Genomic DNA, 22,251 nt, shown 5'->3' with positions numbered 1-22,251 from the left:
CTGTTCTTTAGTAGACTGAAATTCTATGGAACTAAAAAGTTAGATCTCAAAAAAAGGGGATTCAGGGCTACGTTTTAAGAAACTTGGTAACAAAAAAATTAAACCTGAAACTTAACTGGAACCACAAAATCGTAAGAGTGGCAAAGAATGCCATCCACAAAATGACTGAACCCCACCCATGGCTGTACCTACTGCTTGTATGTAACCAATAAAAAGGATTTCACTCTTTTTCCTCAGTGGTCTATTCTTTCTTTAGGCAGCTTGACATGCTCAAATAAATTCTTTCTTGTATTGAATAGTAATCTGTCTGCTTTTAATTCCCAGCTGTTGGTCCTAAGTCTAATTCAAGGTTATACAGAGCAAGTCTCAAGCCATGCAAAGCTAGCCTGCGCCTTTCTCCATACTAGCCATTCAAGTATTTGAAGATAGTTTACCATGACCCTGTGTACTGTCTCCTTTATTATTCACATTCAAGAACACAGGGAAACTGAAAAGAAAAATTGTGACCAAAAAACCACATAGTTGAATGTTATTCAACCTTTATCAAACACCCAGATACACTGATCAATTTTGTTGTTAGGTTTAGAGAAAAAAGACTATATTTAAACAAAAATATTAAAGTAGATCACTTAATTTTAAGCCTATAAATATCTAATTATCAGAATATATTTGAAATGCAGGTACTAAAAACAAAACAAACCCTGCTGATGGTAGAGAATGTACCCCATAAGGGGGCACTATTGAGCTACATTTCTCCAATCACATATAAAGAGCAGTGATACCAAAGAAGTGTTTGTTCTAAGTGCTTTGAATATATAATTTAACCCTCTTAACCTAGGAGGTAGGCACTATTGTTAGCCCATTTTATCACAGAGGAAAATTAAGTAACTTCCCCGAGATTATACAGCAGGAAGCAGCGGAGCCAGGATACAACCAGGATAACTGGGTTCTAAATCTGCCCTTTTAATCCTCACACTACAAGGTCTCTCTAACATAACATTTACCTTCGTTCTTGCACGATGGGCAATTATAACAGAGTCAAACTGAAAACCAATTATCATAAACTTCGCCTACTCTGTGTGTCTGGCTTTAACTTAAAAATATTACATCGAATTTATATTATCCAGAAGTACAATAAAATTACATTTACAAAATAATAGGTATGGATTCCTACATCTAATGAGATAGGGTTTATTTCAGAAGGGAGTAAACACTTACCACAGTGCTAAAATGAAATTTAACAGAATGCAAAATGTAAAGAAGTGGAATTACCAAAACAGGCAGAATTCATGAGTTTGAAATAATTTTTGTAAAATCAGCCAACAGCATTGAAACAAATGAATGCCACTGCCATGAGACAGACATTAAATCCCATTACAAAGGTGACTATTACCTCCTAATGTGACATTTCCATGCAGAAATCGTCCTTGATAAATAAGTCGTAGAATATTTGGACTGCTGACCTGCTCTTCTTCCCAGTCTGAAAAGAAGCAGTGAACTTGTTAGGTGTATTTCAAGACAGAATTAAGGTATTACTGCATTGTTTATAGTCCTGAAGTTTAAAGATTAAGATGAATGAGTTGGGAAAAATCTAATACTAGGTAAAGAAAAATGTCATTTGAAAATTAATTACTATTACCAGCAATTAACAGAGAATATTATAATGTTCCAATATTTGTACCTGTTAAAATATATATTTGAAGCTAGAGACAATAAGTTTAACAAAGATTTTGATATACTGATACAGAGAATAACAAAAAAATTATACCTCAATAAAACTGGAGAACACAAATTTTAAAAATAAAAAAATTAACAATGTTTACTTTTGGATAACACTGATTTATACTTTGTCTTCTGAAGCCAAATGATAAACATTATAGAAGACACAACTTTTAAGTTCACTTTACCCAAAATATTCAGAAGAAGAAACTTGAAAATAACATATATTAGAAGGTACTACACAAATGTGATAGGAAAGTACATAAAGAAAATAAAATAACTGGTGAGTAGGATGGGTAGCAGAATATTTCATTTTGTGTACAACTTATGTTATAGTGAAATATGGAATACTATTCTGTTAAAATAATGATTTAAGGACACTGATAATGTGATAGAGTACAAGGTTAGTGATTTCACTAGCTGGTAGATACAATCATTTAAGCTCTGATTATGACAAAGATTTAAGAATTCCATTATCGGGGCGCCTGGGTGGCTCAGTCGTTAAGCGTCTGCCTTCGGCTCAGGTCATGATCCCAGGGTCCTGGGATCGAGCCCCGCATCGGGCTCCCTGCTCTGTGGGAAGCCTGCTTCTCCCTCTCCCACTCCCCCTGCTTGTGTTCCCTCTCTCGCTGTGTCTCTCTCTGTCAAATAAATAAATAAAATCTTTAAAAAAAAAAAAAAAGAATTCCATTATCATCTTTCTCAAGAATTCTTGTATGATATGTTTATTTCCTAAAGAAGCTCCTATTATCAGGAGCTGTCAATACAAGGATGAGTTTAAAATATCCTAAAGAGAAGTGACAGAAAAGAGGTAAGTAGAGCACTTTTCCTTTTGAGTGTTCAAAATGATGAATATGAATTTGATAAAAGCGTGCCTCCCACTGACTCAGCACAAGAGAAATGGGACAAGAGAAATGAAATGGAGTCCTTTCTTCTCTAGCCCCCTGGTGCTTTTTCTGCGGGTCCTTTCTCCCCCACTTGCACGCCTCTGTTGCCTTCTGACACTAGTGCTCCCAGGTCCCTCTTCTTCTAGAAAAAAGATCAACTAAACCTCTAACACTTTAGTATGGATTGCTATGAATTCATTGCTCCCAAAATTACTGTTTTTAAAATTTTTTATTGTTATGTTAATCACCATACATTACATCATTAGTTTTTGATGCAGTGTTCCATGATTCATTGTTTGTGCATAACACCCAGTGCTCCATGCAGAACGTGCCCTCTTTAAGACCCATCACCAGGCTAACCCATCCCACCATCCCCCTCCCCTCTAGAACCCTCAGTTTGTGATTGCTGCGACATCTGTCACCCCATTGATCGCCAGGGTTGATTCGGCTGATCTGGCTGGCTAGGCGGGTGTCCCCTTCCTCCCTCACCACTCCATGTGCGTCCCTCCCGAAGCTGTGCGCTCTGTCGAAGAGGACGACCTTCCCCGATAGAGGACCGTTCTTCGGTCAAGGGTATACGAGTAGCTGCGCTCCCCTGCTAGAACCTCCAAACAAGCTCTCAAGGTCCAAAATTACTGTTTAATAGACTATTTCTGGTCAAGATGGAAGTGTCCATACATATAAAGACAAATGACAGTGTCTAATTCACTGGAAAAAAAAATATTCTAAAAATCTTTTAAGTATTGTTTTGAGATGCAAAAACTTGAAGCTACATACTTCATTATTTTATACAGAGTACTGTGATTTCCATGTACTTCACTGGGTTTAATATGCTATCTACCTTTCCAAACTCTCAAGATGATCTGAAATTTAGAGAGACCTATAGAAGAACAATGCTTTAAGGAGAAATTTCAGCAACTAGTAACATATATTTAGTGGATATTTTTTTGGACCTCTGAGCTGGTAAGAGCTATTCCACCTATTAACTATAGATTCCATTAAACTGCCTAAGAGTAGACCAAGAAAAACTCTTTCCAAAAATATACTGCACCAAGTGTTTTCTTCTACCGATTTAATATTTACTATACTTCCATTATTAGCACCAACAAATATTTACATTTGCTGACCTATTATGAGATAAAATGTAGACTAGATTGTTAATTTAAATACTTTAGATAAAATAAAAAATTTATTTTTATTCCCTGCATTGTCTAAAATTGCTGGGTAGAAGTGGCAAAGAAAGGCTGGGCTCAAAAACTTACGTGTGAAAATAAGTAATGTGGGATAGATACAATCAATTTCCAATGCTGGTAGAGGGCTGGTTCCTTCATTTGGGACACCAGTTATGGCCAACACCTGCACTCGAGTCCTGCCTTCGGTTACTATTTATCAGGATTTTTAAGGAATTAAAAGTAATTTTCATATCTAAATCAAACAATTATGAAGGTAAAAGTTTTTCCTTTTTTACAAGTTATAATGCTGCCCCCCAAAAATAAATTTTTGAGAGGAACTGCCCTTTTTTGTGTTGTATAATCTTTTCTACAATACCATACATGTCAAAACTGATCTTTACCCTCTTCTCCCCAGATCACAAAAGTAATTTTCTAGATCGTATTTAGTACAACATCACTATTAGACAGGTATTTAAAAAATGCTTTTCCTACTGATGGGTACTGTCATGCCTGGCTATGAGGATAATCCCATATTCTAAGAGCCCCAAGTTTAGTCTATTTTAGCTTTTTCTGAAGGAATTTTCTGAAATTCCTTCTTACCTCCAACCTTTCGCTTTAGTCCCTCCCTGATTTAGGAACTAACATTGACTAGTCCCTTAATTATCAATGGAAGAAAGATCCAGTCATTTGAAAGTATTTGTCCAAATCAGTGTTTCTTAAATGCATGTCTATGAATCCTGAGCCCATGAACAACAGAGCCATGTTCTTAGGTTCTGGAAGTCCTCCTCAAGAATTTTTAAATCATATTTTCATTTTAATGATAATCTGGAAGAGATTATCTAGATAATTCAAATAATCACCTTATAACCAAGTACAGTCTTGGGATTTATTGCCCACATATGCAGTTTATGATTGTACTGGCACCAAGCAGTACTTCTTTAATTGTCAAGAGGCTAATAAGAAAAGAACAGTGGTTGACTAAATACATAAACAATGCATTCTTGCTAAGTGAAGGCTAAATGACAATTGGGTACACTGTGTGAATGAAGGTTTTGTGGTGAATCTGCAGATAACTGGGTCCTCTTATAGCAAGCAGGAGCATAGGCACGCCAAACTCAACAGTACTATATTCATGGTGCAAGCAGTGAGTTGGTTTAAGCAAAAATATATCATCTGGCACATTAATGTTGTTAATTTGAACATTACTGGTTTTAGAGTTACATTTCCATTTTCTTTTTAGATCTGTTTTATGGTTGTGTATGAGTTAATAAGGATAAAGCATCTTAGTTGGGTTTCATGTTTCTATCTTTAAAAAAAAAAACATTGTAATAAAAATAATTTAAGTCAGCACTAGGGAATCTACAAGAATTTTCTTCCTCTAAAGGAGTTCCATATATTACTTAAGGCTGAGAAACACTGATCTGATTGATTCATTTTGAATACACTGTGTTCTTTGGTGAAATGAGTCTTGTCCTTTAAAAGTCCAAAATGCTTTGGCTAGTAAAATTATGTTAAATCAGCTGAAACATTCATATTACTATAATACATGCCCTAAAAAGAAAGTTCAAAGGAAAAACACAAGCCAAAGACTCACTTTAGGATGGCAAGACAAAGTCTTATTACATGGAAAAGAATCAGAGAAAGGAAGGAATACCACTCCCCTACTCCCTCAAATTTTGTTTGTCATGGATACTGGCTTGAAAATGCAATGCATAAATGGATTTTATACCTTCTTGCTCTTGTAGTTCAGAGGACACATGAAGTGACATGAATTAGAAATTAACTTTGTGTCAAACTCAATTTTAAATAGATTATAGATAGGAGAGACCAATGAGAATGTATTTTAATTTGTTAAAAATAGTTTTTCTTTCCTTTTACTTTGTGCTTTGTTATAAACAGATTACTGATAGGAAAGTTGTGTGCATGTGTTAGCTACTTTGTGTTTTTCTTTTAAAAAATAATTTTCATTTACATTAAAACGGTTCTAAGGCAAAAACAGATTTTGCATACTGGCTCCTTCCCTATTTTGCAATGAGGTAGCTGAAGAACAAAATCCAGGGACAGATATAGTGTTCCTTCCCCTTTAACTCTGAAGACTAATCTCTCAATTATTTGTTTTTCTCTTAAATCTTAAACATTTTCAAAATGTTTGTGAAACAAGGTAGGGTATAAAGAATTAACATTATTCATTCTCAAGAGAAAAACACCACTCACCCATTGGCCAATTGTCATACACATGCTTTGCAATGTCAGAAGCAGAATCATTAGGAGAAAACAGGAACTCTTTTGTTTTCCCGCTTACCAAGATGAGGCGCAAATTTATCTGAAAGAAGACAAGGATTCTTTTAATATAAATCTTGAAATTTTGAAAGTAAAAAAATTACTCCTAGGCTTTTCATTTCAATCACATTCTAAATTATTACTAATGCTATTTTCTGTTTTTTTATTTATTTAAATTCTGTAAAGACTTTTTTTTAAAGAATGAGAATTTGGCATATGATTTCATTTCCATTATTTAACATATATGGGGGGGCATATATGTTTGCCTTAATAAATAAAGGGAAACCAAAATTCATTATGCTTTTGTATTTAACTACTTCAACAATGTTCAGAGTTGGACTTTTTATAGATTATCGCTATTACTTTAGTATACATTTTTTTCCACTGAAAAACTAACAAAAGAGGTGACGCTGCAGGTCACACCACTAAACAGAAGAAAAATTTAGTTGATAATCTACTTAGAAAAAATAAAGGGAAAACACTGTTATGTATAACTCTTTATCCTACAAAATTATTCAAACCTAAACAAATTAACCAGAAACAATAAAGAACTTTACAATGATTAAAGGAGGAATCAATAATAGTTGTTATGTTAAACCCAAATGCAGGATCATTTATTTTGGGAGGGTAGAGGAGAAGCTGTGTGTGACAAAGGACATAGATTCATCCTCAGGGGATAACCTAAGGTAAATAATGGAATTAACATTTTTGAGGTCCAATGAATTTACATTTCAAGTAAATATGTTTACTTATACCTTTTGTAAAACATTTCTAAGTGTTCACTTTTTAATTTTTTCTCTATCCATAATTAACTTGATGTTATTTTTAAAAAACATGACATCACTCATTTCCCTATTAGTTACAGAAATGCAAGCGGGATTTTCTATACTTCTAGGCCTCTGTTAAGAGAGCAAATAAGACCTTCCCAAAAGTTGGGTCTAGACCAGAGCTGAGTCCTGGGACTAACCTAGCTTCTTTATATATAAAGAACAGAGAATATCATTGTACCAGTTTGACTTGTGCCTGGTCCCAGGTTAGCCAAGCTCTCTTCTTCAGCTACCAATACTTTTTTCTTCTAAAAAAAAAATACCAGAACATCTTTAAGATGGCCAAGTCCACAATGAATAGATTGGTGCCTACCACAGCACCATTTAGAGACCAGGTCACTCATTTACTATCTACCACCAACATGGCCAATGCCATTCCCAGTGCCTCAGCACTTTGAAAATGTACTCAAAGTTATAAAATATCTCCTCTACAAAAATGCTAAGCACAAAGAATTCCTCATTTACTGGGATGTGACCGGATCCCATATTAGATGGAGTAGAACTAGATACCATACTAGAAATTAAATTCTAACTGTATGTGCATTTTATTTCCATAAAAAGATTTTTAGAGGATAAAAGAAAAAGAAATCTATATTCCAGGTGAAAAGCTCTTTCTGTATGTCCAGTAAAAATTTCTTGCTGCCTTTTTTAACCAGAATGAAATCTGAAATTAGACCAAAGAGCATACGTAATACAGGAAGAGATCTGATAAAATCATACTGCTGTAAATAGGTAATACAGTCCAGAAACTTTTTAAGTTCCATCTGAACAAAATTCAAGTAATAGTTTATAAGAATGATTAAATTTTAAGAAAGCACCACTTATTTATTTCATATAACAAATAAGTAATGAGTGATTCTTAAAGCAAGGAATGCAATATCTCTACAATATGAATTTTAGTTCTCAGAGATACACTATTTACAGCTGTCTCTTTATATGTGAATACTGATAAATATATACTATATACTTTGAATTTATATGGAATCTTTTAATGGCTTCATACTATTGTTTAAGGGTCCTTCAGTCATTAATGCCCAAGAAATTATGCCCCTCATAATGGTTCAGCCACATGTGTTTAACGAGAAAAAAATATAATTAAATTCAAGCTTCCTAAGAGTTATGTAAATTATATGAATCTACTTTTTTCCAGAATCATCTTTAAAGTTTAAAACTAATTTCTATTGGGCTTTTATTCAAATTATAATATTTAAAAATAACAAAGAAAAAGGGGGAAAAAAGACTTAATTCTTAGAATCTGCAAAGACAATGCCAAAGCATACTTCAGACTTTCCTATTATCCATCAATATGGAAATGGAAAAATATATGACGGTATATCCTTACTAAGGAAATCTGTAGTTATTAAACAACATGAGGTAATAGATCTATATGATCTGACGTGCAAAGGTGTCCACAATATATTAAACTAAATAATATAGACTCCCCATACCATAAATGGGTTCATGCAGCAAAGTTCCCAGAATTTCTTATTTTAAAACTAATACATACCACTGTCACCAGTAAACTGATAGTTCACCTTTGTATTTCAAAATCAATGGTCTAAAGAATGTATGTGCATCTCAATTTTCAGAATGTTGGAAACTTTTGGCCTCTAGCTGTGTTTGACAGGTTTAAAAACTTTTTTTTTTTTTTTTTAATGTTTACAGGGGGATATAAACTTTTTAGTTTGACACAGACCCTACTGAGCCCTACTTATTCACACTGGCCTGCTTCACACACTTATCATACCTGCCTGGCCCCAGAAAACATTAAAGCTTATAACTCATGGTAGAACTCTGGGCTACAAAATCAGAACAAGATGCAAGGTAAGATTTCAAAATCTACTGCGAATCTAATCACCCCTCCGGGTAGGGAAAAAAGAAAATATGAAAACTCTAAGTCTATAAATACATAAATCTAAGAAATCATCAAATATTACATTTAAAACTATCTAAAACTGACAATAACATTTAAAGACTACTTCAGGAAGAAAGTTTATGTCCCAAATTAAAAATAACAGCAATAAACCCACAAACTTAAATTGCTGAGTAAAGTAACACATTGCCTGAAACACTTCTGGTGCCTGGTACAATGGCTGGCATATAGTAGGTGTTCAATATTTGTTGACTAGTATTTCAGTTTCTTTAGTTTCAGTATGCAAGTGGAAATGCAGACTGGAAAGGTCAGCACGAAGATTCAAATAAAGGCTTCAGCATTCTGGGCATTTTATCAAATGGCCAGTGTGGTATGTAGAATGGGAATGTGGGGGCGCCTGGGTGGCTCAGTCGGTTAAGGGTCTGACTCTCGATTTCAGCTCAGGTCATGATTTCAGGGTGGTGAGATCGAGCTCTGCATCGGGCTCCATGCTCAGTGGGGACTCTACTTGAGATTCTCGCTCTCCCTCTACCCCCACCTAAAAATAATAAATTAAATAAATCTTAAAAAAAAAAAAAAAGAATGCGAATGGTCCTTTTTGGTAGTTGTATGGACATGTGGATAGTTCCAACATGTAAATACCTCAGTGCTTAATTTGTCAGGCTCTGGATCTTCATTGTCAGTAACATGCCACAGTTTATATAAATACTATAATTTAGTAAGGCATTTTCAAAGGTAAAATTAATTCTGATTGTACTTAATTTTCAAATGAAGCTAAAGACTGGGTTATTGATATGGAAGATTAATGGATGAGTCTGGACTTGTTCCTATGTTTATCTCTGTGTGACAACCTTGCTCCTAGACTAGAAGTATACACCTGCCCCAATATATAGGCAAGTGTATCTTAGGGCTGTAACACCAATGGAAGAAAACACTAAATTTCCATGCTTTCTTTAGAAAAAATTTTGAAAGCAATCACCCAGATAAACAACTAGATACACAGATTGGTCAGTAGTTAATTACTCCTATATCATAGTAAGAACTTTCTCAAGTTTATTCAGATAAATAATGTCAATTATACCTCCTCTCAGTAATTGTATGGCAATTCCTATAAATGTGAGCTAGTTTCCTTTAAAAGATTATGTTCCATTTATTTAAATATTTATTAATGCAAGATCTTTTTACTTCTTTGAAGCCATGCTAAGTCAATCTATAAAATACCTTAAGAGAACTCTTGCTTGTGGGGTACTAGAATTCTTGACACATTGACAATGGATTAAAAACAACCCTTATTTACAGCTTAAAAGGTGATATACTACAGGTACATACTTGTCTAAAAATAAAACTGTTAATCAAGACTCCAAATGACTCGATATGAAATGGAGCTCCTATTATAAATAAAATTCCCAAGGGATGTTCAGATTATCCAAATGAATGATACATTTCAGAGTTACTTTTGAGGCAAAACAAATCCTAACAAGACTCTTAGTGAGGTAGCAACCTTAATCATTTCCTGTAAGGCCAATGGAAATGACAAGAACTCTTCTATGCATGTAATTTCAAGTTATCTCTATTTGTCAGATTATAACAATTTGGAGAAATCTCATCTAGAACTTAATTCACACAACAATTTGTTTTCAACTCATCAGGGTGAAAAAAGAGGAAGTAAAAAGGGAGACTGGAAGATGGAATTAATTGGAATGGTCTCTGGAAATAAAACAGACAAGTATGGAGATGGACCATGCCCTTTAAAAGAAATATGGCTGTTTTTACCAAGAGATCAACAGGTTGGTCAGAAAAGAAATTCTGCTCCCTCTCTGCTTTTGTGTTCTATCAAATAAATAAAATCTTTTTTTTTTTTTAAGATTTTATTTATTTATTTGAGAGAGAGAATGAGAGACAAAGAGCAGGAGAGGGAGGAGGGTCAGAGGGAGAAGCAGACTCCCTGCTGAGCAGGGAGCCCGATGCGGGACTCGATCCAGGGACTCCAGGATCATGACCTGAGCCGAAGGCAGTCGCTTAACCAACTGAGCCACCCAGGCGCCCCACAAATAAACAAAATCTTAAAAAAAGAGAAAGAGAGAGAGGAAGGAAGGAAGGAAGGAAGGAAGGAAGGAAGGAAGGAAGGAAGGAAAGAAGGAAGGAAAGAAGGGGGGAAGGAAGGAAAGAAAGAAGGGGGGGGGGAAGGAAGGAACGGAATTCCCAACTTCTCCTCTCAGTCTCCTAAGATTAAAACAAGTGACATTCAAGTGAAGAATCTTTTTGCCTTTGAAATGCTCATTCCTGCCTTTTTTGCTAAAGGGCAAGCACAAGTGGCCAGTGGAAAGATGTTAAGAGTTTCTTTGCAAGTCACTTTTTAAGAGCTCTCAGTTTATCTCAAGGGGATCATACAGAGTAAATAAAGCCAACCCCAAAAGGTTACATACTATATGATTCCAAATATATAATATTCTTGAAATGACAAAACTATGGAATGGAGAACAGGTTAGTGGTAGCCAGGTTTTAGGAAGAGGGGAAGGGGAAGGGGTGGCTGTATCTATAAAAGGGAAGCACAAGGGATGCTTGTGATGGAACTGTTCTCTTACTGGGGTGAATGGTCACATGAATCTGCATATGTGATAAAAAGGCACAGAACTAAATGCATACACACACAAACAAGTGCATGAAAAACTGGAGAAATCTGAATGAAGTCTGTGGATTTTATCACTGTCAATTTCCTGCTGTGAGACTGTACTACAGTTATATAAGATGACGTCACCAATAGGAAACCCAGGTGAAGGGTACACGGGATTTCTCTGTACTATTTCTTACAACAAGGGCATGTGAATCTATAAATTTCTCCAAAGAAGATATTTTAAAAAACTAGCACTCAACTTGCTAAAAATTTATATGGTATTATATGTCTGTCTTATTCTTATTTGCATTTGAAGATGAATAATGCTTTTTAAAAAATAACATATGAAAATAGAGGTTTGATCTAGAAAAAAGTATGTAAGTCTATCAGTGACTTATTTTAAGACAATATGTATAAATCTTAAAATCGATAAGCATGTTTTCTTGTTCCTAGAGTTACAGATTTTAAATGGCATATTTTCAATTTTTGCTAAACATTACAGAAAAATGGAATGAGGGAGAAATGTGCTCATTTTTTTTACATAGGACTGATTTAAAACAAATTATTCTAACAATTGCAATGCTAAAATATGGTAATCATATATTTCATAAACTTTCTTTTAGTTGTTCATTTATTCAAACATTTTCTGAAATAGACACTGTGCTTGGTGCCTGGATTACAAAAGATTTAATATGAAATTCCTTGAGGATTTCGTAACCTTGAAGCTATGAGACATAAAAACATAATTATGGGGGAGGGGGTAGCTAGGATATAAAATTTTAAGTGCTCATAAATATTAGCTGAATGAGTTTTTAAAACAACAAAAGGAAAACCTGTGAGTCTGACATTCCAGAGTAGGGTCTATATGGCACAGCGAATAAAGAAGGAGAAATGCTAACACTTGCCATTTACTGTATGGCTTTACTGTATCTCCGGTATTGCTCTTAGTTACTACTCACCTAGCCCATTTCTGAAGCAGGTATTACTCCCCTATTTCAGAGTTGTAGGAATGAATTTAGAGACTTTAGCAAGTGCGTAAGCTGAGATCCGAACCTGGGTGTGCCACCAACACAGTATTTGATGTTCACCACTCGGGTCAAGTGAACCAGGTGGTCCCAGCAAATTCCTTACCGTGGTCTTCATATTGTTCTCCATCACCATCTCAACCACTCTTGCCCTCACTATGGTCCAACCACAGGTACCTTTTCTCAGTTCCTCAAAAGTGCCAAGTTCTTACCTGCCTTAAGGCCTTTACACAGGTTCTTTTTTTTTTTTTTTTAAAGATTTTATTTATTTATTCATGAGAGACAGAGAGAGAGAGAGAGAGAGAGAGGCAGAGGGAGAAGCAGGCTCCCAAGGACCAGGAAGCCCGATGCGGGACTCGATCCCAGGACCCTGAGATCATGACCTGAGCCAAAGGCAGACGCTTAACCATCTGAGCCACCCAGGCGCCCCTACACAGGTTGTTTCTTGTGTGTGGAATGCTTGGTGCCCCACACTCTCAACCCCAATCCACACACACTCTGGCTTACATGTATTTGAGATGGGATGGCATAAATAAATCCTCCTGAGCCTCATCCTCCTGGATGAAATAATGAAACTAAATTTTGAAGAAACAGTAGAAAAAGAATTTCAAAATAGAATTAGAGAAGCCAAGAAAGCATTCCTATTCCCCACTGGAATGAAGCAGCAATCCTATTTATGAAGAAGTTATATGAGGCATCCATGGAAACAGATTTTTAACTTCTAAGAAAATATACCTGAATTCTTGTCTATGAATTTACTTGTATTATGGAGTCATAAACCATGGTACACTGAGATTTGCTAAATGGACTGAAACTACAGGATCTTTTTCTATTTTCTTTTTAGTACTCAGCATGATGTTGATTCTAATATACATGAAATATAAAATCTTTATAGGTAAAAACTCAGTGGAATCCCTTTTTATTTGTAAAAACACTTACCTACCCTGAATAATAGGCAAAGGGGAGGCTAGACAGTTCCCCACTTTAAGTTCCCAAGTAAAGCTTTTATGACATCTCATTTTAGTTGGAATGTGAATTTCCAGAACATTTAACTCACCTTAAAATGTAGATCGAGAATGACATTCCAAAGCAACATTTAATGCTTTTTAAATTATATAAACCTGTCAACTATTTATTCATTAAATTATTTTTTGATCACTGAACACAAACAAGAAACTGCTGAGTTATACAAATGAATTAACAACAATATTAAATTAGCCTACTTGCTTTCTAGAAAATATACATTGATTTTTTTTCCTCATCAGTGAAGAAACAAAGAAACCATTGGGTTCTTATAAATACAGTTGAGAATCAAATAATGTAGCTCAAAATTTATAAGGCTTTGGTGCCTGGCACACAGTCAGTGCCTCATTAGCTATTATCACAAATTATCTATCATCGTCATCATAACCATCATTAGTTATAGTAGATCACATTTATACTAACTATATAATGCTCTCTCTTTAAATACTTTATAACACACATATAGTTTAAAATAAGTTTGGGAGACTTTTGTAAAATTAAAATTCCATATGAAGACTGAACAATAATATTTTCTTGAGAAACCTTGCAAATTATTCTTAAAATTATAATTTTTCAAGTTCCAAATCCTATAAACTTAGAAAACATGTTGGTTCTGAAATTGAATTACAGTTCTATATCACTTTAAAATTTGACTGTAAGATACAAACCAGCTGCTTTAACCAGATTTCAAATATGCAAGTGTAGTAGTCTAATTTCCTATACGTACTATCAACTAAATAGCGAATTTGAATGAAACCAAAGTAGTCTCTCTGGGACACTGGATCTGTATCTAGGGAAACCTTTGTTTTGAGAAAGACTTTCAGGTCTTATGACTCACTTAATTAAGAACAACAGTTCAGTACAACTGTTTGTCAACCAAGCACTGAAGATACTAAATTATAGATAGGAGAAAGGGAACTGGCAAAGGCAAAGCAATAAAGAGAACATTGGGGAAGGGAGAGAGTAGCCTTTCCTATATTCATAATATTATGTTCACATATTTCAGGAGGATGACAATTTTCTTTTCTCTGCCCATCTCCCATTAGTAGAAATAGGATGGTGTACGTTTTTTGGCTAAAAGCCTGAAATCATGGGGAAGGAAACTAATATTTATTGAATATCAACTATGCACCAGGAGTTTTCCTTACATGTAGTATCTCATTGGAGTAGTTTTAGCACACATCTTATTTTAGTATCTACTATATAGTTCTTTTTCTTGTCTCTAATCACCTAGCTACTCCGATAAAACAGGTAGAACACAGGATGAATCTTTTAGATGTCTATATCTCTTATATTTGTCTTGGCTTGCCATTATTTGAGCCTTGCACCATATTCCCCTTGAGGTGAGTGCTTGCCCTTTTGCTGGGGGTATCAATTCCCAGATTCTTTCCCTCCTACTTCTTCTATGCTATTATCAAATTCTCGGTACTACTTTAAATCTCATGTCTTTTACAATTTTCCTCAAACATTCAACTTTTAAGACTTTAAGACTTGGGGGGAGTCTCAGAATTCATCCAGTTCACAGACAGGGTATAGACAAGGGAAAAGAGGCCCCCGGGTGGCTAGCTAGTTAGTGGCGAAGCAAAATAGCACTGCCCAGGTTTTCTCTCTGAAGTCAGGGTTTGTTCTAGCACACTTCAGTGTCTCCCCAAACACTCTCCCAACCTCTCCCTACATCCTTCTAAATACTGGACTTATGTTTTATTCAAATAGCCACTCCAGAAGGGCTTGCTTTTCTCTTAGGATTCACACAACTTTTGAGACAAAATACTCCTTAATCTGCTATATGCTACCTGAAAACTAATTCTATTTCTCTGAGTGACAGAACTTCTAGGGAATATAAATGTTGAGAGGAAAAAAAAAAAGTGTTCCTATATACTGTAAAATAAATTTGGAAATGCCAGGTTAAAAAATTCAAACAAGGTGTCTGCCAAGAGCCGGGAGGAAGGGAAATGGAGAGTTGATGTTTAATGATTACAGATTTTCAGTTTTGCCAAATGAAAAGAGTTCTGGAAATGGGATGGTGGTGATGGTTGTGCATTATGAATGTATACTGTACATTTAAAAACGTTTAAGATCACAAAGATCTTAGTTTGTTACAAACCAACAAAGATGGTTTGTTAAAAAAATAAATTCCCATTAATAATTAATCTTGATCCTCTGATGTTTTAAAGTATTGAAGTGTAATAAAACAGTTGGAGAGTAATCTCATCTTGGTAATTCTGATATAATAAAGTATTTCATTTTATACAAAGTATAAAAATGGTGAAGATGGTAAATATGATGTATATTTTACTACAATCAAAAAGCCAAAAAATATTTACAAAAAAATTCAAAGTTTCTTCACTGCAAAAGTTCTCAGAATCTTTCATATGCCAAAATGACTTTGTGAATCTTTAAGGGGAAGAGGGACCTGTGAGTCTACTTTCAGATGACACTTCAAACGACTGAACACACAAAAGTCTGGTAAACAAGGTACTAGGCTAGATGCTGTAGGAGATACAAAGATGATCAAAACATAATCAATCAGTACTTATAATTTGCTATAAAGCATTCAACCGCCTCAGGAGGCAGTGGGGCTAACATAGGCAGGCCACTGAAAAAGTTTATTTACTGAATTTCAAATTTGTTGGGCATAATATGTTGATGGGGAACCTCATTTGCATGTAATGAAAAATCAGTAATCAGTCTTATGGCATAATATTTTACCATAAAAAATGTTGAAATGGTTGTAATTAAAATAACCTATTTACATCTATTGTTAGAGGACGTCAAAGTGACTTAATTTTTTTGCAGTATAACTGTGAATTAAATATTTGCATCACTGCTGTATGAAAGGATAAGATATTCCCGGAGATGGTCTTTAATGTTAGACTAAAACTCACATTAAGATGGGCATCTTAAAAACACACATTTGAAAAGGCTTATTTTTTCATAAACTTTTTTTTTTTTTTTTAAATGAGGAAAATGGCTCAGACTTGATGCCATGGCTGTGGCTAGAAAACAAAATAATTTCAATGTGTGCCTTTGCCCTATAAAAGTGAAACTAATGGTTCTCTGAGGGACTGTCCTAGATAACTGTTAAAAGTCCCCTCCAGCTCTAATACAAAAAGGGCATGTTATTTGAAATATAACAATTTTATTATGTATGATAAAAAATATGCATAGGATATGTAAGCATTCAGTAATGACCAAGTTATTCCAATCAGTCACTTTTTATTTGAATTAACAGAGGTGGAATGATGCAAACCCAGTGCCTTCACTTCCTCATCGCTAACTCTGATCTTTAATTCCCTATAAATCTGCCTACTGAAGCCACACTACTGAACCATACTCTTGAAAGTCACTTACGACCATCTAATAAAAAACATCAAATAGCTTCTTCTCATTTCTCATCTTCCTTAATCCCTCTGTAAACATCTGACACAGTTTATTCCTTCCTTCTTGAAAGTCTTTCCTCATTAGGTTTCTGTAATTCCCCAAATGTATTTTCTGAAACACTAGCCTCCATGAAGTATTCTGGGAGAGAAAACAGTTCAGCGGTCAGGTGAATTTGCAAAACACTGCTTCATATATTCCTGTCTTGGAAATCTGCCACGTATGTTAACATATTAAAAACCCAGATAATTCTTTTAGTGAACAAATTCATCTAACTTTAACACAGTTACAGTATTTAACCACAGAACCAACTTTTCTTTCCCATATTACCTGTTACCCAACCCACAGATCTCGTTTTTGGTAAAACATACTTTGGGGAATACTACTATTCCTGCTTTTGACCCTCTCCTTTAGTTGTTCTTTTGCCTCTTGTACTCCAAATATGGGCTTTCCAAGGTTCCCTCATCAATCTTTTCTTTCCCCAACACTCTATCAGAGATCTCATCTACCCCTGAGGCTTTGATTGCCACCTATGTGGGACATTCCCAAACTAATTCTCCATGGGGCACCAATTTCATTTCTCCAACTGCCAGCTGACCATTTCTAATTGGATAGCCTGCTGTCTCTTCAAAATCGATCTGCTTAAACTTATTTCTTCCTAAGTAAGAGGTATCCCTCCTGACTTATTTATTTCTGCTAAATTCTCTTGGTCTCCCAGTTACTCAGGTCTGAAGGCTCAGCATCGTCTTTACTCTGCTCTTTTCTTCCCCTTTACTAGGTTACTAAATTCTTTAAAATTCTCTTTGCTGCCTCTCTCACCCCCAAACCATCTTGCACATTGCCAGACAATTTCGACAGTTTAAAATTTTGTCATTGTGCTACAGGTAGCTAACATTTACTATCACTTACAAGTAGTATACAGTACTTTGCATGAAGTATACAGTTAATTGTTACACAACCCTAGGGGCTAGGTACTATCACCTCTGTATTGTAGTAGGGATGCTGAGGTTAAGTAACTTAAGATCGCATAGTTCATAGTCCAAACTTCTCAGTCCAATCCAATTACTACTATTTCCCTACCTAAATTTCTATTCCAACCAAATTGATAAATTCATTATAAATCCTATCCTGCCAAGAATCACAAGAATGAATTCCTGCTTCTGTTCATTCAGTTCTAATGCCTCCTTTGAAGCCTATGTGACCACTCTAGCCTCCACTGCCCCTTTCTCACTCAGAGTTTCTATCCAATCATGGGCATGTGCTGAAGCAGTCCTGTATATCCATGTTTGCCTGGGACAATTCTGATTTACATTTGTGGTATTACTATTCTAATGAACAGTGCTCCCTTTTATTCTCAAAAGTATCTCAACCTACATAATAAATTATAAGGTCATCCTACATATATCATATCATTTATTGTAGCAAGATACATTATATTTATGTCTTAACTCCCCAATTAAATCATGGTCTTTGAGGGTGGTAAATCAATCTTAGAACTTCTTAATAGTTCTCTTCTTTCAGAAGTTGCTAACTTATATCAACAGGAACAGTTGTGGAGATGAGGCGCCTTTGGCTGTTTTTTGTTTCCCAATTTAATCTTCATTTTAGATCAAAAGAAGAAAAAATGCATATTAAATTAATTCATATAGTTAACCTCATATGATTTACTGTGCCTGAAAAATAGTAGGTACTTAATATGCTGGAAGATGAATGAATAATGTACCAGAATATGGCAGATGACAGACAATATTCTTAAAATATTTCGATAATGTACATGTAACACTATAACCAGGAAGCAGATCTACCAATAATTACCAAGAAAAAATTTATTTTAGTATTTTTTACTGTTACAGTTAGGTGATAATAGACTCACTATTTTCCATACACAACTATTATGGAATATAAGCCCTGAAACAGACCACAGTGATAATGAAAAACCGTTGCCCTGAAAAGGAAAGAAAGAAAGACATTTAAAAAATCATTCTATTCTTTACAATATGTTTGTCAGTCAACTCATTATTCAAAAATGATAGCAAGCTCTCCTATTTAAGAAGAATACATTTTGTCTGTCCATGAAGAAAACAATTGTTCCAGGCTGCCTGTGCTTTGCAGTCCTATTCAGCTTGCACAGACAATTTGCATCAACCTGTGACTAGTGATACTGTCACTTAGTGGTGCCCCAGATAGCCATGACCTCATGTGCTCTTAATATGGAGGTTCTCATTTATAAATTAATGTCTCTGGAATACTCAGGGATTCTTACGTGAATATAAGTGTGCTTTAATTATTATTTATTAAATTTTGAAACTCTAATAAATAATGTATCAGTTTACTTAGGATGAGGCTGACGAATTATTCAGCAGCAGAGCTCTACATAACAAACAGGGAATGAAACAAGCAACTGTGATAAATGCATCCACATAGGCAGATAACATTAAATACAATTATTAGTAAAATATAGCATAAGATCTATGCAGGATATACTATCTAAGAATGTTAATTAACACAATCATTGAGTGCTAGTCATTGGAGGTGAATGCATTACACCATTCATAAAACACACACACACACAAAACCCTGAATGTTCATAAAAAGTTGTTACAGAATATAAAGCCAGCAACATCAAAACATCTAGTATTACAATACAGAAAGCAAAACAAATGACAGCAGATGGTTTCAAAGAGGGGAGATAGAGAACTGCAGTACAAATTACAACTAAAAGGGAAATGTTCACAAAGAAATAGTTTAGGAAAAGGTCAGGTGAACTGGGGAAAAGTAAATGACTAACAGCAAAAGAAGAAATATTTATAAACAGGAAAAATTGTTACGAGCAGATTAGATAATTATCTGAATACATGGACAAGAAAAGAGCAGGAAGCATCGTTGCCAGAGAAATAATTCAAGAACTAAAGGACCCCGGCACTGAGCTGAAAATACCACATTATACTTTTTGCAAATTTAGAAACTTAGGTCCAGAGAGAGATAAAGAAGATTCGTGTAAGGTTATGAAGAAACCAGAAGATAGAAATCTTCAATTGATGCAATTCAGTTAAGTATGACAACCCTCGGACTTGGACTATATGCTGAGCAATGTTTTGGGGTTTTTTTTTAAACCAGTGAAATAGCTTATGTTTGTGTCTATTAAACACCATCTGCAAGAATATGTGAGAAATTTCAGAAGTTGCTAACTTATATCAACAATAACACAGAGTAACACCATAAAGCAGATATAAAGTCTGGGAAAGATATTTAATGAGTCTCTAGACCTCTTATTATAAGAACTAATGACAGTGTTCCTATCACTTTCATTTCCTAAATTAGATTTTCTTTTTTTTTTTTTTTAAGATTTTTATTTATTTGAGAGAGAGAGAATGAGATAGAGCACATGAGAGGGGGGAGGGTCAGAGAGAGAAGCAGACTCCCTGCCGAGCAGGGAGCCCGATGCGGGACTCGATCCAGGGACTCCAGGATCATGACCTGAGCCGAAGGCAGTTGCTTAACCAACTGAGCCACCCAGGCGCCCTAGATTTTCTTTTATTTTCAGAATATTGATGACATTAATGTTTGAATAATTACCAATCCCTAAGGTACTGTTCTTACTTTATCTTCAAAGTTTTATAAAGTATGACTATGGCATAAAAGCTGCTATCTTAGGTAATATAATAAAATAATTTTTTCCCAATTTTCTGCAGAAGCAATTCAACAATGCTAAGAGGCACTCCCTATTAACAGCCCCCCCCCCCCCCAATTCCCCATCTCTCTCTCTCTCTCTCACACACACACACATGTCCACTTGTATGTTGACCTTTTCTGGCCTAGCTTAGTTCTGTTTGTTAGGTGAAAAGTAAGTATTCAGGTAAAGGTTAATGTAGAGAATATGATAATGAATCTGAAAGTTAGAAGAAGATATGAAGAACATGGATGCCTCAACAAGGGAGGCTGCTAGTGGGTATGATTTTAAATGTTATTTTGGTCACAATTATTTTTTCCATAGCTGCTCGTTACAAGGTTTTATTAATTTTTCTTCTGCAGTGTTTATTGCATCTATTCTTTCTCCATCCCTCAACCCCATTCCCTCTGTCAACATTCTAGTTTAGACCATTATCACTAGTTATCTACTAACTGGTCTTCCTGGGTATTCTGTGCCTCCTTCTCCCATGCTTAATCCTGTGTATGATAACTCATCCATGCAACAAATATTTACTGGGCACTTATCATAGGCCTACTATGTGAATCCACAAATATTTAAGACCTACAAAAGCAAGAGAAATTAGCAGGCACACTTTAGTATGTGCTCCTAAGATCATGAAATTGCCTTATGCACGTGATTATGTTTTCTGACAGCAGTTCTGGGGAAGAACTAAATGCATCAGGCCTACAAAATAACAAAGGTACAATTCTACCCAAAGTTACTGTTACAGTTCTTACCTACCTATTGAAGCCAGTATTTTTTCTTGGCACTCTTAAACTTTGAACACGGCAAACATTCATTTCACATTCAAGTATTCAGGCTATTCGCTCATGAATGGAGTTAATGATTTTGATCACATATACATAAGCTTTTATGTATACAGGACCCTCATGCCTTCGGGGAGAACAACTACTATTAACGGCTTTAATTTAGCAAATTCTAAATAATTTGGATCCTAACCAATTCTAACTTATAAACTTCTATGTCCCAAGGTTTCGTTTGTAAATCCACTGTTTGTAACCTAGATTACATTTCTATAGAAAAAAGTCTATATATGGCTTGTCAGTTTCCCAGAGAATTCCTAAGAGTCTATTTTATATAATAATATGACTAAGATATACCTAATATGCAGTGAAAAGTAGTAACACTTCTAATAGTCGCAACCACATATAACTTACTATGTGCAAGCTCCTCTTTTAGGTGTTTTACCTATTTCTACCGTTTACTCTTCATAGCAACCCTATAGGAAAGTTACTATCATTATGCCCATGTTTTACAGAGGAGGAAACTGAAGCAGAGACTCAAGAACCTGCCCAAGGTCCAACAGCTAAGAAGTACCAGAACTGGGTTTCAATCCAATCCTGCTTTTAGCCACTATGTTAAATTGCCTATAACTATTAAAAAGTTTTAGTTAGTTTAACCTGCAGAGCATTCAAATTTTTTAGAGTACAACATGGTTTTACTTCATATGACTCATCTAATATTTCAGGTTCTTCTGAAGTTGAATGGTTTTATTACTTCCCTCATTGTTATTTATTTACTGAATTGCTCACATACATACATATATAAGAATTTACTTCAGGATCACTATATAGTCAAAGCCTCTGGGTAAGCTGAAGCTCTTGGACTGCCCTGCCCCATTCACCTCCCAAACATATGCTTCCTAAATAAATAAATCTGACTTGTTCTGGCTTTAAAAGCAAAAAACAAAAAAATCTGTTAGGAAGTTAACTGTAAGGGCAAATATTGCCACAACTTCTAT

The 22,251-nt window shown here is 35.0% G+C and overlaps 1 protein-coding gene across 1 annotated transcript in view; it reads right to left on the bottom strand.

Annotated features, from left to right (window-relative positions):
- The window catches only part of UBL3 (ubiquitin like 3), a 66,292-nt gene that overhangs the window by 5,615 nt on the left and 38,426 nt on the right, over positions 1 to 22,251 (bottom strand). Inside the window, exons 2-3 of the mRNA XM_064586263.1 lie at positions 5,993 to 6,101; positions 1,394 to 1,480 (exon numbers count right to left, since the gene is read on the bottom strand). Coding sequence (XP_064442333.1) covers positions 1,394 to 1,480; positions 5,993 to 6,101 — 196 coding nt within the window. The remainder of the gene's footprint in view (positions 1 to 1,393; positions 1,481 to 5,992; positions 6,102 to 22,251) is intronic.

The sequence above is a fragment of the Mirounga angustirostris genome, unplaced genomic scaffold, assembly GCF_029215605.1.
Source record: "Mirounga angustirostris isolate CCGP_5_RB_7025 unplaced genomic scaffold, mMirAng1.0.hap1 SCAF_3, whole genome shotgun sequence".
Lineage (NCBI taxonomy): Eukaryota > Metazoa > Chordata > Mammalia > Carnivora > Phocidae > Mirounga > Mirounga angustirostris.
Note: the sequence above shows the minus strand (reverse complement) of the source record. Positions and strands in the feature narration are given on the sequence as shown.